Source organism: Penaeus vannamei, chromosome 22 (genome assembly GCF_042767895.1).
Source record: "Penaeus vannamei isolate JL-2024 chromosome 22, ASM4276789v1, whole genome shotgun sequence".
In the NCBI taxonomy this organism is placed as follows: domain Eukaryota; kingdom Metazoa; phylum Arthropoda; class Malacostraca; order Decapoda; family Penaeidae; genus Penaeus; species Penaeus vannamei.
In genome coordinates this window covers 13455076-13472575 of record NC_091570.1, presented here as the reverse complement: position 1 = coordinate 13472575, position 17500 = coordinate 13455076, and the positions used below count along the sequence as shown (strand labels likewise).

The 17500-nt window shown below is 33.3% G+C and overlaps 1 protein-coding gene across 7 annotated transcripts in view; it reads right to left on the bottom strand.

Annotated features, from left to right (window-relative positions):
• Ranbp16 (Ran-binding protein 16) overlaps nucleotides 1-17500 on the bottom strand; it is a 37522-nt gene that overhangs the window by 12693 nt on the left and 7329 nt on the right. For 4 of the 7 annotated variants that reach the window (XM_070136621.1, XM_070136625.1, XM_070136624.1 and 1 more), the window contains exons 2-14: nucleotides 11839-12085; nucleotides 10312-10481; nucleotides 9490-9745; nucleotides 9199-9368; nucleotides 8795-8914; nucleotides 8359-8586; nucleotides 8048-8197; nucleotides 5098-5251; nucleotides 3243-3348; nucleotides 2908-3117; nucleotides 2650-2794; nucleotides 685-723; nucleotides 78-225 (exon numbers count right to left, since the gene is read on the bottom strand). In XM_070136621.1, the coding sequence (XP_069992722.1) occupies nucleotides 78-225; nucleotides 685-723; nucleotides 2650-2794; nucleotides 2908-3117; nucleotides 3243-3348; nucleotides 5098-5251; nucleotides 8048-8197; nucleotides 8359-8586; nucleotides 8795-8914; nucleotides 9199-9368; nucleotides 9490-9745; nucleotides 10312-10481; nucleotides 11839-12085 (2143 nt within the window). The remainder of the gene's footprint in view (nucleotides 1-77; nucleotides 226-684; nucleotides 724-2649; nucleotides 2795-2907; nucleotides 3118-3242; nucleotides 3349-5097; nucleotides 5252-8047; nucleotides 8198-8358; nucleotides 8587-8794; nucleotides 8915-9198; nucleotides 9369-9489; nucleotides 9746-10311; nucleotides 10482-11838; nucleotides 12086-17500) is intronic. The other 3 variants (XM_070136623.1, XM_070136627.1, XM_070136626.1) reach the window with 1 other exon arrangement.

Sequence of the window (17500 nt, the reverse complement as noted above, 5' to 3'; positions counted from 1 at the left end):
TGAATGACAATGCAAGCATTTTCTGATTCTATTGGATGAAATTTAAAAAATTCTACATTAGAATTATAAATACTTACTAGTAATGGGCACCATAAACTGTGTAAACTTCTCTTCATCTTCACCCAGTTCCACCATCAACAGCCGCCCAAGTGATGTGTAAAACAACGTCCGACTTCTCATCTCCTGCACAGACACACCCACCCCCAAGAATGGGAAGTGTTCACTCTGTAAAAGAAAACAAAGAACAAATATAATGTTATACCCTACATGAGGAAGTTCACTAAGTTTTGACAATAATTATGAGGTAACAAAGGCGATGACCTATAATAGTGGAAATCTAGAATATCACAAGTGATTCATAAAAACATAATAAAAAATGCAAATATATTAACATATATAACAAAACTATACATTATATATAATACAATATAACACTACCCATCAATTTAGCTTATTGGAAAGCACCAACACAAAGCAAGATAGTGAAAACAAACAATGAAAACTTGAAAACATGTACATCTTTTTAAAGTAAAAATTTGGCTTAAGCTATTGGAGAATATATATATAGATAGATATATGTGTAAAACAAATAAGTTGTTTTCACTTTAGCTTCATAGCAGCAAAAGTGCACCCAATTAGAGGAAATGTTCCATGACAGGTTCAGGTTAAGTGGCTTTCACTTACATTTTGAGGACCAGACTCTTTAAGCACTCTGAATTCTCTCTGAAAAGTCAAAAAATTATTTGGCTTGCTTGTGACTAACTGTAGCAGTCTAATGACCTTTTCCCAAGTATCGTAAAAAATACAATGTAAAAACAAACAAAAAGATAAAAAATATGAAATATTCAAATCACAACTAAAAACAAAGCAAATAAAACACATTTTCTGGTAAAAGGAAACTAAATAAATACATAACAAAAACTATATAAAACAATAAATCTTATACTCATATAAAGTCATGTTTCATGAAAAAGTACATTTCCAATCTTAGCAAATAAATCTATGTTGCTAATCAGTAGTTTCAAACATAAACAAAATAAAGATAAAACAACAAAAATAACATTACATTCAGTAAATGCATCCACACAAATGCAATCACAAACATAATCTGTAAGCAATATGCATGGTTTACTTTTCTGGGCTGCAAACTTTTTATCAATCTTAATGGGTTTATAGTTTTATGTGCAATATTTCTACTCATTTTTGACATTGCACAAATGTAAATTCAGTCCTCTTTATGTCATAATGTCAACTTCAATTATCATAATTTGCCATATTATATATCTATCTAATCTTATATCAGTCTCTCTTTAACATGCTGTCTCTCATTTCTAAGTATTATCCTTTTCTTCTCCCAATTCTGATTTCTTTTCTTCCTTAATATCTCTTTCTCTACTATCCCCGCCCCTTCTTTCTCTCTCACATGCATGCTATCATTCTCTCCCTTTCTTGGTTGCTTTTACTGACTTGGTCTCTCTCTGTCTCTCTATCTCCCTTCTCCCTAAATGTCACTCGGTTGCTCTGTTGTTCTCACTCTCTCTCTTTGATTTTCATTTTCGCTTTCTGTCTCAATTCTTCCCCATCTGGATCACACTCCTCCCCTCTACCTCCCTCTTTCTTCTAACTTCTCATTATTCCTCACCCTCATCCTCTTCCAAACCTACCACTCCTCCTCGTCCTCCTCCTCCTCTTCCTTCACCTTTCCCCTTCCTTTTCCATTTCCTTTTCCCTCCCCCTATCTCCTTGTAAATATTAAAAAGCTCCATAAACTTCAAATCTTTTGCTTGATTTATCAGATAATACAATCAATCTTAATAAAGAAAAAAGGAAGAAAGAAAGATGATCTTCTCATATGTGAAAATCCCTTAATCTGACCATTTTTCTTAACCTTCTTCCTATGGAGTTAATCATATAACCGTTCTTATATCAAACTAATGTTAAGATAGTTAGTGTCCATTATCTGTACACTATAAAACATGAAGTATATTGGTGATTTCTATCTTTACTATAAAAACACAGGGAACCACCACCCATAAAGGGCAACAGAATCTGAATTTTGTCTTAATCAGAAATCTATCTCACATCATCAGTATTCTTGTCTATTTAACTGTAATGATCATAAAAATCTGATCTTAAACATGAAAATGAAATATTACATAATGGGAATAAAAGTTTTAGAATTAATAATTTCTCTAGTAAAAAATATTCCAAACACAGGCACCTTTTCAAGAAATTACCCATTGACATAATACAAAAAATACTTTAAAAAACAGATGGTCGGTCAGTATGATACAGGCATAAAATCTGTCAATAAAATAATACAGTAAAGGATTCTAAATGAAAAGCAATAGTTACACAAATGAAGACAAATATAGATTACCAAAATTTCTCATCCCAGATTCCTTTTATTTATCAAGTAAACTGTTCCAGTCACTCAAGTCATAACAAGTGCTTTCACATTATTTCAAAAGAGAGAAGTCTTCAAAGCCATTCACAACTGATAGACATAGCTGAATTATGAAAGTAAGGTAAAGTCACTTGGCCCTTGAACCTTTTGTGCATAAGTATTAAATCAGTCTCACAAATTCAAAGGTTAGATGAAACAACATAAATGAAGAACCGTGCACACTTGCAGACAATTTTACTCACCGTGTGATTGTTGAGCATGAATTGAACCTCCTCAAGTTTCACTAGTTTACGCACACTATTGTAACTGATGGAAAGGTCTGACAAAAGCGTTAGGGTTCGAGTCAAAATCTGTTCACAGTGGCCCCAGTACTTCAAGTTAGTGATGCTGAAACAAGAATTAGGGAAAAAAAGTCAAGAGATTGTACATAATCTGAGGCAAATTGTGATCATTAACAACATGCACCATTTCAAAATTAAGATAAAGAATACAACACTTACATTTTTCTCACAAAAACAGCCAACACCATTGATTCATCATTCAGTCCAAGTATTTCTGAGAGGCGGCGATAAAACTTAGAGGTTTTGTGAACCTGATCACCTACATAAATCTTGCGGAACTGCTCAAAAAAAGAGATTGTGGCTAACTCAAGGCGTTCACATCCTCCTTGAGGCAGACACGAGTCAGTCAGGTTCATTAGTTGTAGGACTCTGTAAAATTAAAAGAAATTGCATAACTTCCACCTTGATTCATCAATATGAATAGCTATGACAAAATATTGTATTTTGCATAAGTCCAACTTCCAAAACTTTACATATTTGTTATCAATGTTTACCTGCAAACTAATTCTCCATCCATTGCATCATGATCATCACTAGTGTTGAAAGACACACGACCACCAATTGCTGATCCAATCATGTATACCAACCATGTCAGTTGTCCTTTACAAAGAAAAATATAAATCAAAATCATACTTACAATAAAAACAGTATTAATATTGATGAAGATGAAGATGATGATGATGACAAAGGTAACGATGAAGTTGCAAGTACAAATATAAATACAAGTACAAATATGAATACAAGTACAAGTAGAGGTACATGTACAATTATAAATACCAGTAACAATAATATTTATGATGATGATAATCATAACATTATGACTATGATGATAGCAATAGTAAGAATAATAGGTACAATAATTACAAATAAACAATAAATAATAAAATAATAAAATTATAACATTCAAAACAATATTAATAATAATAATAATACAGGTAATCCTTGGTTTACACTGCCCATTTGTGGTATTTCCCTTATTCATTTCATGGCTTTAGCTTTTATTTATATAAACATCTGAACGAATGTTTGGTGCATCCGTGAGTGGTTCTCAGGATTTTGAACATGTCTTCCCTCCTCCTACTCTCTCCCATGCGGTGCTTGTTCTTAGGGCTGTTTCCCACTATTTTGCCATATTATGGCAATATGGCTCCCAGAACAGCAGGTAATGATGAAAAAAACAAGAAAAGGAAGCATACAAGTATGACACTTGCTCTAAATGATGTCACACAAGCACTTGACTTCCCACAATCAACTGTACAAACAATCCAGGCAAACAAGAAGATAAAGAAGACTTGGCCTGGTTTCCCCAAGCAACTCAAAGCAAATTATTATCAATGCACTGTGATTGAAAGTCTGGAAGAATGCTAGCTATATGGATTGAAGAACAGAATTACCACATAGTTCCAATGAACCTTAACCTCTTGGATCCAGTTGCTTCCCAGCAATCACATGGACTAAAATACGGGCATTAGGCATATGTGAATGGCAACTCTGCCAGGTGCACATGAACACTTGTCTGCGACAAGACTCTATGTCTCCCCTTTGCAATGTTATTTTCTCTTTTTATGCATAAGCATTTTCCAATGCCCATATTTATAATTTGATTTGCTTTATCCATGGTAATAGATCATTTCCCTTGCACAGACTCTATATCATCCCCCTTGGTAGTAAATAACTAAGACAAATAAATGTAACAGTTTGTTATTTGTCTTCCCCCCCCCCCCTCATTCAATTTTCTATAATACAACCTACACTGCCAGACACGACAGTTTGGAATAGGATGCTGAACATGGAAGTTGCATCCTCCATGGCCTTGAACCACCTTATTTTTTCATGCCATGATGGTCACAGCATCCAGAACAAAACAGCAGAAGGTAAGAGCAGTTTACAAAGAAGGAAATGATAGAGAAATTAATGTAAAGCTTGCAAAACTTTTCCATCATGTGGACAGTGCACTTGACCTCATCCATGATACTGACCAAAAGAGGGGAAAAAAGTCTGGAAGTTGCACAAGATGTCAAGGAATGTTTTTGTCGTTATGGGAGAAGAGTAGCAAACAAACCATTTCTGATAGTTTTTGTCATAAAGCAACAGCAGAAGAGGAAGGAAACCTGTGCTTCCCTCCACTATTCCACTGGAAGTTGAGAATGCAATCCTTATCATTTATTTTTTTTTACTTTATTTCTCTTTACAGTACAGATTATCATTCATTCACAGTACAGAGGATTACCTGTTATAATATGAATAAAAATACAGAGAACAACAACAATATCATTTATATGAGATAATATTATCTAATATCTAAAACTTTTGTTGCATCAATTCCATGAATTATCAATACAAAATTACCTTCTAAGATTGCCATTTCCTCCATGGAGTGTTGCTGTGAGCGATTATTCATTCGTGCAGATATATGTTCTTGATATCGCTGTGCTGTCTGCTCAAACAACTGTACCAGAAGTGCACAAGTCTTTGCATACTCACATCGACCAATTGTTGATAGCTGAAAACATTTCATTTATTATTGCCATATAATAAAAAAATAATATAAATATACATACATCCATATATAATATATATATATAGTATAGTCCTGACAATACATGTGGAGAAATCCAAACAATGAATTATATTCTCCAGGAATGCCAATTGGGTCCTCACAGCTCGGACCGAGATCTTAAGGAAGCAAATGATACTGCCCTACATTGGATACAGTTTTGAAGCAATAGGATATGATAATACAAATATACATATACATATATTATATTATATATATATATATATATATATATATATATATATATATATATTATATATATATATATATATATATATATATATATATATATATATATGCACATATACATACTAATATATATATATATATATTTTAGACTCAAACCCTCTACTTTCATATGTTTTGCTATTGCAAATCATGATTATTATCAACACTGTTCTGGTAATGTGCACATGAAACTGCTATCATGTTTAAGATTCAGAACATCAGTTGTTTTGAAACAAGCTAAGTGATTAAATCATCAGCTACTGTTAACCAATCTTTGGTCAATGTTTCTGTTCAAACCAATGAACAAATAGTACAGGCCCTTGACAGGATATGCACAAAAATAAGTGCTATTGATGAAGGATTACTATTTGTAAGTGCAAACAATGGCTAATGGACAAAAGAAGCTACCAACCTCCTAGCACAAAGTGACAGGACCCTCAAAGGACTTAACCTAATGGTACCTGGTGCTGGTATAGACACTATAGATCATTCTTTATTCATTCTCGCCTTTGCACTGATGATGGATATGACTGTCATAGTGGAATAACCACATAATAGACTGTTCTCAATTTTTTTTTCTTTTCTTTTCTTATGATCTCACCTCATGTCAAGTGATGTGACCAGACGTGACTTCATATTATATGATGTGATGTGACTGGACATGTCACACACACCTCGAGTTGTATTACGTTATATCATGTTATTTTTCCCGCTAATTGATGTCATGTAACATGGCCAGACGTCTAGTCAAATGTGGAATACCCTGACTTGCTATAAAAAAAACACAAATGGAGGAGCACAAGTCAAGGTAGTCATTCACCAGCTTGACCCTTGATTTGAATCATGTCTCCAATATTTTTCTATGCATTTTCAAAGGCTTCAGTCGTCCCCACAGGGATTGGTTTGATGCCCTCACATTGGCACTTTACTTCAATTATGAGTGAGCACCTGGAGGGGAATTGGTTATGGAAGTTGAAGCCAGTCCTTCACATCCTGGAAAGATATTTTTCTATATCCTGGATATGGCAACAGTGAAGTTCCTGGCAATGCACAGGGTTCTAGGATGCAAAATGAACCAGGCTGAGTTCAAGCTAAAGCTTGTTAGAGGGTTCCTGCATCTGGGAAAGAGATGAAGAAAGATAAGGAACCCTCTATCCTCCTTCCCATCGCAGCAGCAGCTGCATCTACTACAGAGTCATCAGAAATGCATGTGTCAGCAAGATCCCTGATATTTGATGTCTCATTATTCGTCGTTTCACTGTTTCATCATTGACATTCTATAGATGCATTGTCAATTTTGTTTCATTTTTTCACTGTTTGGGTTCAAAAATTTATATACATATATCTTACACACAAGGAACTATTACAGAAACAAAAAGTAACAGAAACTACGATATGAAATTAAACAAAAATAAAGAAAGAACATCAGTTCTAGAATATGTAATTATGTATATTGCTAATGAAAACTACAATATATGTGAACAATACATGCTTACTCTCCAGGCCCAAAAATAGGTTGATGCCAACACACTCCCAGGCACTGCTGAGTGTTAATGTTGATCTACTTCACAAATTCATTAATGAATAATCTGATGCAAACCTACCCAAAGTTGATTGTTGAAAAGGAGTAAAAACAGCAAATACACTGGCATTAAGCAATTAAACAGCGTTGTGTCGTAAATGAAATGCACAACGATCCTCACCCATGTATCTCAATCATTTCTTGATTTCATTACAAGAAACCTGGTTGAAAATGTAGATGAGATGGTTGATGTAACAGGTGATGATTCTCTCTTATCTACCCATTCATAACCCAATACCCATTCCTGATGCCTCTGCCACATGGCAACCCCTCTCTGAACTAATGTGGTGTGAACTCTGCCTGTGAGCATCCACTAAATCCAACATCTGCATTCCTCTTTTGCAACAACTTTCAAAGTTAAAATTATAGGTATTACTATTCATAACACTATTTATAGAATATACATATAGGCTAAATATTTGAGTAAATCACAGGATTTCATAGTGCTAATCCATGCAGGCACTCAATTACCTATGATAGCTGAGGGTTAGGTGTATCTTTACTTTCCTTAATCATTACCATCAAACTTCTATTTAAAATACATTCCTCTCAAATCTGAGCCAATAAGGTGGATCTATTTTCTGCTTTTGGCATGTCTATAACAACAAAGGTTGCAGAGTTAATGTATCTTACTTCAATTTTAATGCAAGCTTTTTATATAGAGTGAGGTGGAGGTAGAAAGGATGAGGGAAGATTAGGAGCAGAAGCAAGAGGAAAACGGCAAAACAATGAAAGTGGGTTAAAAGTAGTGAAGATGGGAGTAGAAATGAGCAACAGAGTGGTGGGGGAAATACTGGAGACAGGAAGAGAGAAAAGCAGAGGGAAAAAAAGGAATACAAGTTTAACAAAATCAAGAATGACAAGACTTACTACCAAACATACCACCTTTTGAACAATAAGAAGAAAAAGAAGTAGTAGTCATCATCACAAACCTGATCCAGTTGTTGCTGGATGACAGTGACATCATCAAGGGGATCATCCAGTCCTTCACGAAGCACCACACTCACACTCTCTAACCGTGATGACACATATGCTCGTACAACTTCTGGTGTATATGTCTCCAACAGATGAGGTTCAGTTGCCTTTGGAGTAGAAAACATATTAAGTCACTGTTTATAATTTACTTGGATCTTCTTAGAACATCTGCAGGTAGCAAAAACAACAAAAATATAACAATCTTCATGAAAGAATATGACTGGTGTTACTACAGATATGATACAGAACATTAAGAGCTATAAAATACCTTCATATATGGCACAGATCCCACCATTCGCTGCCAAAGGGACAGTAGGTAGTGCACACTATTAGGAGCAAACTGCCACATATTGAGGGACTCCACAGTAAACTTTGCAATCAGCTGGATGGCATCTGGATAATGTTCAACAGTCACCAGTTCTCCTAGCTGGTAATTGCTTTTCAACCTTAGCAGCAACCGGCAAAATTCATGGTAGTTGGAGGGGTCACTCAAGCCCTAAAACCAAGATAAAGAACATTACCACCACAGAAATCCTACTGTAAATTTAGAGATCACTGAATATAACCCATAAACAGATTCATTAACAATATACAAAAAATATCTATATACTTACAAACTAATACTATCTGACTGATACTTACTTGTGAATTCTGAAGTGCATTTTTATATAATTACAAATCAAAACTGTCTTGCTGCTACTTACTTGTGGATTCTGAAGTATATTTCTAACTCCATTGACTAGCTGTGATAGAAACTTTGCTCGCTCTTCATTGCTAAATAAAGTACGCCTCACAGAGGCTATCTGGACCAAACAAGATAATGCCTGTAAAAGAAAATAAACAAGTAAACAAATTAGCAGGAAAGATAAAATCTCACTAGAAATTTATTTTAAAAAAGGTTTTTATTTCTCATTTTCACATCAATCCTCATGTTAAAATCTATGTAACTGACTGTCTATCATTTCTTGCAATATAAACATCAATAAAACAGATTAATCATCAATTTTGGAGAGAGAGAAAAAAAATGTTTGGCATTTGAGAAAATCCATATATTTCATGTTTTTTTCTATTTAACAAATATTCACATAAGAAAAATTCAATGGCCTACCACTGGTGATAGTGAAGCTGGTAAGGAAGCATAAAGATCAAAGAAAAGTTGAACAGTAGAAAAGTCAAGGAATGCAGGTCTCCACGATGTGGGTATCTGAACCGTGCCCAAATCATCACTACTTTCATCCACTGAGGTGCCAATAAAATCAAAAGTGAGGCAGTTGAGAGCTGGGGAAAAAAGAAAAAAATAATAGTGTTATGCAAGTAATATCAAATATCCAAGTGATTTTACAAGAGAGAAAAGCTTTTTCTTTGTACTTTGTATATCATTTTCCTCTTAGTAACTTACCTAAGCGAAGAAGATGAGTCATGAGCCCATGCTGACTTTCATCATTGAAATTAAGTGTCTTTGAATTTTCAAGCGCAGTTCTAAGCAGTGTACAAGAAAGCTGGAAGATATCATACAGTTGAGAGTCCCTAAAAGAACTCGCAATTTTACGATGCTTGGTCAAAGACTTGTTGGCATCAGACTCCGATATTTGGTTCATTTCTGCAGTTAGTTGGGCTAAAAGCTGCACCCCAATGACACAGTGATCTACTGAGCCCTGTCATAAAAGAAAATATAACTGTATTATCACCATCAATATCAAAATTTTTCTTATAAGTTACTCAACAAAAATACTTTATAAAAGGTTACAATTCTTAATGAAAAAAATATAAACTATTTACTAAAGCCTTACATATCTTAAGATTTCTTGCATACAACTTCTAACATCAACAAGAGGCAAAAAGGCTCACATGTCCACTCACATTACTTTCATAAAATACACTAAATCTTTAATAATACAATATGGACAACATTAAGAATCTGTTTCCTTTTTACATGAGAAAATTCAAGCAAGGAATTAACATGCGGTTCAAGAAATCTTTTAACATACATAGCAGACAGACACAAAGCTGACAAACATACAACCTTTCTCACAGAAAAATTTACACCACTAATTACCTCCTTTATATTCTATACTTATAACACACTTCCACAGACCCCTCATCACAGAATTCTCTCCTAAACTGTATACTTCATTAAATTATGGCAGTGTGCATAACGAAGTAGCATTTGAGTGTAATCCAAAGAATTATACTAATGCTCTAATTTGCAAAGATAACATACCTGTAAAAACTGAGAAACATCTCCCACAACATTTCTAAAGGCCCATTCTTCTTTGTCCAGTCCATCAAACCACCCTAGTTTGGTGATGCGTCCAAACAATACCACAAGTCCTTGAGTTACATAGTGAACCAACTTGGGACGAGTGGCCAAGTAATTCAACACATAGTTGCCTGAAAAAGAATGTAATGGACCACAGAATTAATTTTTTTCTTTTATCTAAAACAAATAATGAATTTAAACCCATGGATCCAGTTGCTTTACACCAATCACATGGACCAAACTACAGCCACTAAGCTTACAGGAGTGGCCATTCTGCGGAGTGTGCGGCTTGTAGGCAGGGCACACACAAACACTCGTGCAATGACAAGACTCTATGCCTTCCCTTTGCAATGTTATGTAATCTTTTTATACTTAAGCATTTTTAGCTTTTACATCATTTTCTAATGTCCTCATTTGCCATATGATTTGCCTTATCCCGATAGTAATGGACTGCTTTCCTTGCACAGACTCCATGTCATCTCTCTAAATACTCCATAACTTAGTGCAATAAAAATAAAAATATATAACATTTTGCTTGTGCAATTTTTTATATTTTTTCATAATATCAAATTTTCTGTAATAAAACCTGTGCCTCCAATCACAGCAGCCAGGAATATGATGTTGAACATGTAAGTGGCATCCTCCCTGGAGCCATTCCACATGTGTTTATGAATGGGAATAATGCAAAAGCCCCTTTTTAATGCCAAATGAGTCTAATCACCCACCAAGAGACTTCAGCACTCATGGCGAGTCTTTTCCTTCATCTTGCCTTTCAGCAGAAATGCTCACGATGGCAAGTTCACGTCATCACCTGGTCTACAGCTAGGTTTTCCCATGATGGCATGTTCATGTCCCCCATATCTTTCCATGATGTGATGGTCACATTATCCAGGTCAAAGGGTTAAGGAGACTAATGGCAATATGAGTTAGTATATCTAAAAAATATATTTCAGTAATGGAAAATACCCCAAAAAGTTGGAAATTTCCTTCTAAACGTAAGCAAATATCTAAAGCGCCCAATGCTTGATCTATGAGTTCTTCAACTAAAATGCCTCAAGACTAGCAAAGATTGATCATACTTCATATTAATAACAAAAACAGAATTTTCAGAATTATAAAAACATGTTCATCATAACTGTAATTCTAAATTTATAAATCTGAGTCCCTATGTGGAGAAATGTAGTTCTAGATTAATGGATACTTATTCTTAGAAGAAAATAAGCAAGCGTTTCAAGTAGGAAAATACTTGCCAATATGTAATAAATACATGTTAATAAAGTTACACAATGGAATAAGCAATTTAATGGTTAGTGTATCAGCTTAGATATACAGAAAATCATATGATATAAAAAAAACTATAAAATAATTGGAGGGGGGGGACATTTAAAATTTCTGAAAGTTCCAAAGGTATATTTAAATAAGTAAAGCACTTTCAAAAAGAGTAGGAGAATGAAAAGAGGAGTACAAGAATAAAGCACTGCAACTTACGTATATCTATACGCTGCTGGAGCGAAAGTGTACAAGGGTTCCTTGATACAAGCTTGGTCAGTGTAGTAGCTGCTAAATACTGTGAGTACGAAGACTGTGCCCGGTCAAGGAGCATCTGGCACTGAGTAAGAGTAGCAGCGCCCTGACCGGACTGAAACTCCACGAGAGCCTTTTCTGCCTCTTGCCGGCGCACTCCATCACTAGCCTCGTGGAGTTGCTTGCACAACAACTCTAACTTCACCACCTCCTGAGGACCCATAAGTAAAGTGTCAATATTGAAGCCCAGAAGACATTTATTAGTTTTGTTGAATAAATAACTGAATCCCATGAATTTTACACATGATGAAAAGATATTACTATTATATTCATAAAGAGGAAAATATCAAAGGTATATTTCTTTTTTTCATCATGAATCAAATCTAATTCACCCTCACACTGCATAACAACATCTGCAAGAAAAAAAATGTTCAAGGTTACTGATTTTTCACAGCAATATTAATGTATATGAAATGTGTAAGTATATGCATGTGTGTATTCATGAATGTGCATGTTTACACATGCACACATATGAATACACACAAATATTAGCATATAGATGGTTGTATTTTTTCTTAAATCTCTCTACATAAATCTAATAAATCATACAAATGCAAACAAAAGTGTCAATGAATAAGTATGAATACAAATTCTTGTTCAATACTGAATATTCTAGAAAATGATTATTACAAACAAATGTACTATTAATATTTCATATCCACTAATTAATTAGCTTTTAATTGCAACTGCCTTTACCTGACTGTTACTCTTTAAAATATTATCTGAAATGTATTCCTTAAAAAAAGACAAATAAATACTGTAACATAAAACATGTAAAATATAAAAAGAATTAAGATGGAGATGACAAAAATATAATGCATTTGAACAACTGAAGATAGTTTCTTTCCCTGTAAACATTCCTCGTGTTTCTTTAACCTGCAATATAAAATTGGTAAAAACAAGAACACAGGAAAAGGGTGTAGAGTGGAAAAAATATTTACTATAGACATCCTCTGCAGGTAATACAAATAAAATTTGATCTCTCTATACACTATCAAATACTAAATGAAAATATCAAGGGTGTCTGGTTTCTTATGACATATCACATAATGAGAATGCCACAAATTACTGAACATTCAGTATTCTTCCATTCAACACAAGAGCATAAAAGACAATCAAACATGCAGACAATAATATTCATCATATTCAATATCTGTCTCACAAGTAGGTAAAATAATTCAGAAAATACAACCCTTTATATAATGTGTATTTACATGATCAATCTTGAAAACAATAATGCCCCTTTTCAATAAAAATATATATGCTTCATTTTCAATAAAAAACAACTACAAATTCTTCTATCATAACTCATGTTATTCGATTTGCTATACAATGCGCAATCTTCTATAGAGCTTATTGCCATCAAATACTAAATATCCTGTCCTGATCTAAAGCATGTTACACTTCCTGCTGCTAACAATGACAACATTTAATACTCATAAAAGTAAAAAGGTCTACGTGGACCAACACTGCCTCCAAGACTGATCCTGAAATACTGATAGTTATCAGGCTTAGGCAATACAAGCATCACCATACACTAGGGGGCTAATAATTGTTTAAACAATACTTATCCCTGTTGAAAGCAGTATATACTTAGAGAATAAAGAAATTAATAACTATCTAATATAACACTTAGAGGCACAGTTAACCCTCTCACAACAGATGACATCCAATCATGTTATGGGGAACTGGGTCCAAATGCAGGGTGGCAAGTACCCGTGCCATGAGCAGTAGGGCCTGCTCACTTTGTTCATGCTAAACAGTTGTAGGGTTGTTTGGCCCTGTCTACAGTAACTAAAGAGATATAGCTCTTAAAACTAAGCTTAAGGTCTCTTTTTAGCCAAAGCTATTTAAAAAAAGGTTTTGGTGGAGGGTATGCCTGCCATGTACAAGTTATTATATTCCTTTGAAGCCATACTTGATCAACATAATCAAAAGTATACCAACATAACCCAAGTCTCTTCCCCTTATGAAAGAGTATGGTACAGACCATACTGAATGACCTTTTCATACCGCTTCCAAAGCACACTTGGGGTAAAATCCCTACCAAACCTCTCTATATTTTGTACACTTATGAAAATGTCAATAACTGTGGACAACCCTTTACCAAACCTATGCCTGATATGCATGCATATTCATCCAGAAAGACTTTTCAGGGGCTTCAAATGACTTTTAACAGTATTCCATCTTGTTAACAACCGTAACAAGGTATGAAATTGTACTAATTAACTCTTTGGTGGATAAGCTTTTGTGGAGCCATCAATGTGCAGACATTTCACAAAATATTACTACAGCAAACACCACATTCCTTCACCAGCATTGGGTTAACAATATTCAGGTTTTTGCAGCCATTTTTCTCTTCTTGCTTTGTCAATTCTTTAATGCGTTGGGTCTAATAGCAAGGTAGGATGAAGTATATCTTAGATATTAATATAATAGAAAAAAGGCTATACTGTTAGAAATTTTGACATCCTTTGTCAAAATGGCCACAATGTTTCCTAGATTTGTGACACTGTTTTGACTACATAAAACTGTTTTCTATTTACCTACCACATAATCAAATCATCTTTTATCCAAATGTATTTGTTGTGAGCAAGGAAAAACAATAATTTCTCCGATATACTTCATACTGTTCCTACTTATCTGGGTAAACAGATATGACAATATACTGAGCGGGTTCTCGTGATTAAATTTTGCAACCCTCTGTCAATAACATGTAACAAATATCATCACCAAGCAAAAAAATAAAATAAAAATAAATAAATAAATAATAATAATAATAATAATAAATAAATAATAATAATAACAAATACATAAATAACAAGCTTCCAGTACACAGACAGAGGCTTCCAGGCAATATGCAAAACAAATGGACTGATAAATATCGAAAGACAAGCATCTGTCATAAGCCAACAGAAAATTAAAAACAACAAGAAACAACATTACAAGTCACCAGATCAAATCTTCGAAATATAAGTATCACCTATCACTTTTTTATATATAAATTCATAAAGAAATTAACATGACAAAATAATAGATAAACATATGTATAAGCAGCCACTAAAAGCCCTTTTCATAACTTCATCTACTTCTAATTCACAAGTACATTTCTTTGACCCCCAAAGCTGTAGAGCTGCAATTGTAGAGTTTCTTGTGAACCTCTGATCAGTAAAAAAAATAATTAAATAAATAAATAAACAAAAATAAATAAAATAAAATCTGATTAGCAAATATCCTATCTTGTACTACACAAAATACTATTTCAATAATGAAATAAAAATATAATCTAGCAAAAACTTGATCCAGAGAATTCTGCGTACACCTTTAACACACTAGATATAAAACAATTTCTAAAATATATATTTTGTTCAAATAATATTTTACATCAACATTCAATGTACTCTGACTCAATGTAAAGGTATGACACAATATCTCATCACATCTCACAATGGAAGAGAATCACCACATTCATTTTCAAATCATAACAACTTCAACCATATACACTTTCATCCCCATTCAAACAAAACTTTTATAATATTTTGGTAGACTAATATCAGTGGCAATAAGCAGGGCGTGTTTTTCAGACTGTCACAGCTTCCGAAAACAAATGTCAGGTGGCTGGAAACACACAACTGAAAAAGGTACATAAGCTTTGTAGTTTACTCCTACAAGTTCACAGAGAAAGATGAGAAATCAGCTATTGCAGTAGAGTGAAGACAAGAGTACCCTATGCTGGAATTCATGCTCATAAACTACCTTGTTGGAAACACAAGCTTCTATGTGTCTATAAAATATGGAAATCTCCATTATAATTACTTTACTTGTCTACTTGTACCATACACTACATGCCCGGTCTTCTGACTTGTAGCCCATACAGATCTCTATATATAAAACATGTAATTTATTAATATGTTTATATACCAAAATGTTGAAAAATAATATTTTGGATGATTTTTATTGAAATCTGTGTAGTCAATCTAAGTGTTTACTCTTGCAAATCAATTTAATAACAAATTCTTTTATCTCTCTCTTTCTCTTGCAGAACAGTATCTTATATTCATTGTAATATGTATAATTTTTCAGAGGATGTATCATGATGATCTTTTTGGTTATTATTCTGCAACTGATGTCTTCATGATTAAAAGGAATGTCACACTCATGTTGGCAGAGTCCATTCTGTGGATAATTTTCCTTCATTCAATAAGGTATAAATAAAAGTCCTATCTTTTTCATAAGATTTTATACTATTAATTTCAAAATATACAAGAAATGTATCCAACCCAGTATGAAAAAATTCTATTTCTGTGCCATAAAACTACTCTGCCTGAAACTTTTGCAATGCCAATCTCATGCAGTATACTTTTTCTGAGTATTGTTCTAAAAATTTAAGGAATGATTAAAATATCCATTCAGACTGATATTTCAGAGACCCAGGTTCTCCTTTTCATCACATATTTCAAAACCGACTTGCTAATTTCCTCTACCCTTCAAGAATTAGAATGAAAGATAGTAAAATCTTTCTCAGTGTGAAATATTGCTTCATTACAATATTTTCATCCTATCCCTAATATTTCCTCTACTATTTTTGATATTGATTAATGAAGGTAATAAATACAATAATGCAAATTGAAGCTGACTGATTGAAGCTGTACTAAAATAAGCACAACCTGAAACAAGTCAAATGAAATATATGTTGACAGGAAATATTTACATATTTCAGTTCTTGCTGTTAAATTTTGTATCAATAAAAGTATTCTAATTTGTGCTATATATCATAGCCTCTAACTAAATAATATCATCAATGCATTGCTTTGCACTCCAAATTTTATATGAAAATATTCATTTTTATGCTAAAAGCGAGAATTAATGCTTAATAGTATTCATATATGTGTTCTTGTAATAACTTAAAGGACCATTTTACAAACCATATTACATAAATGGAAGCAAAGGGACACCTTAATGATAATGACAATGGCTTAAAATCAATAGCAAAATAACTAAATATATAATCTGCAAAACCATCTATCTAAGCACAGAAACAGCCTTTTAACAACTTTTTACCTGATATAAGTCTAACAATTGATAATAATACTGAACATGAATTTACTAATCAATGCTTCCAACAATGAACTGTAATGAAGATGCTTTACAGATATGCATATATAAATCTTAAACAAAAAATAACACTACATCCAATTCAACCTGCAAAAATTTCTTACATCTACTTTTGAATAATTATTTACAATATATGAAAATCTCTGAACACATTATGATACAGCATAATTGCACTCCAATTAGGTAACATTATCAACAGATCCACATGTTAATGAAATTTGCATCCACTAACATCCATCAATTACTAGTTGGGTGCATAAATGGTTAACCAAATTATACTAAAAATATAAATAAATTACTTTACCTCAGCACCTTTTTTTCTCTATAAAACATATGTTATGTTAATCTATTTTCATTGTGTATCATTATGATACAGCAGAAAATACCAGTATAAGAAAATTGTATCGCTCCGTACAGCACATCTAAATCAAATGTATAAACACACACTATT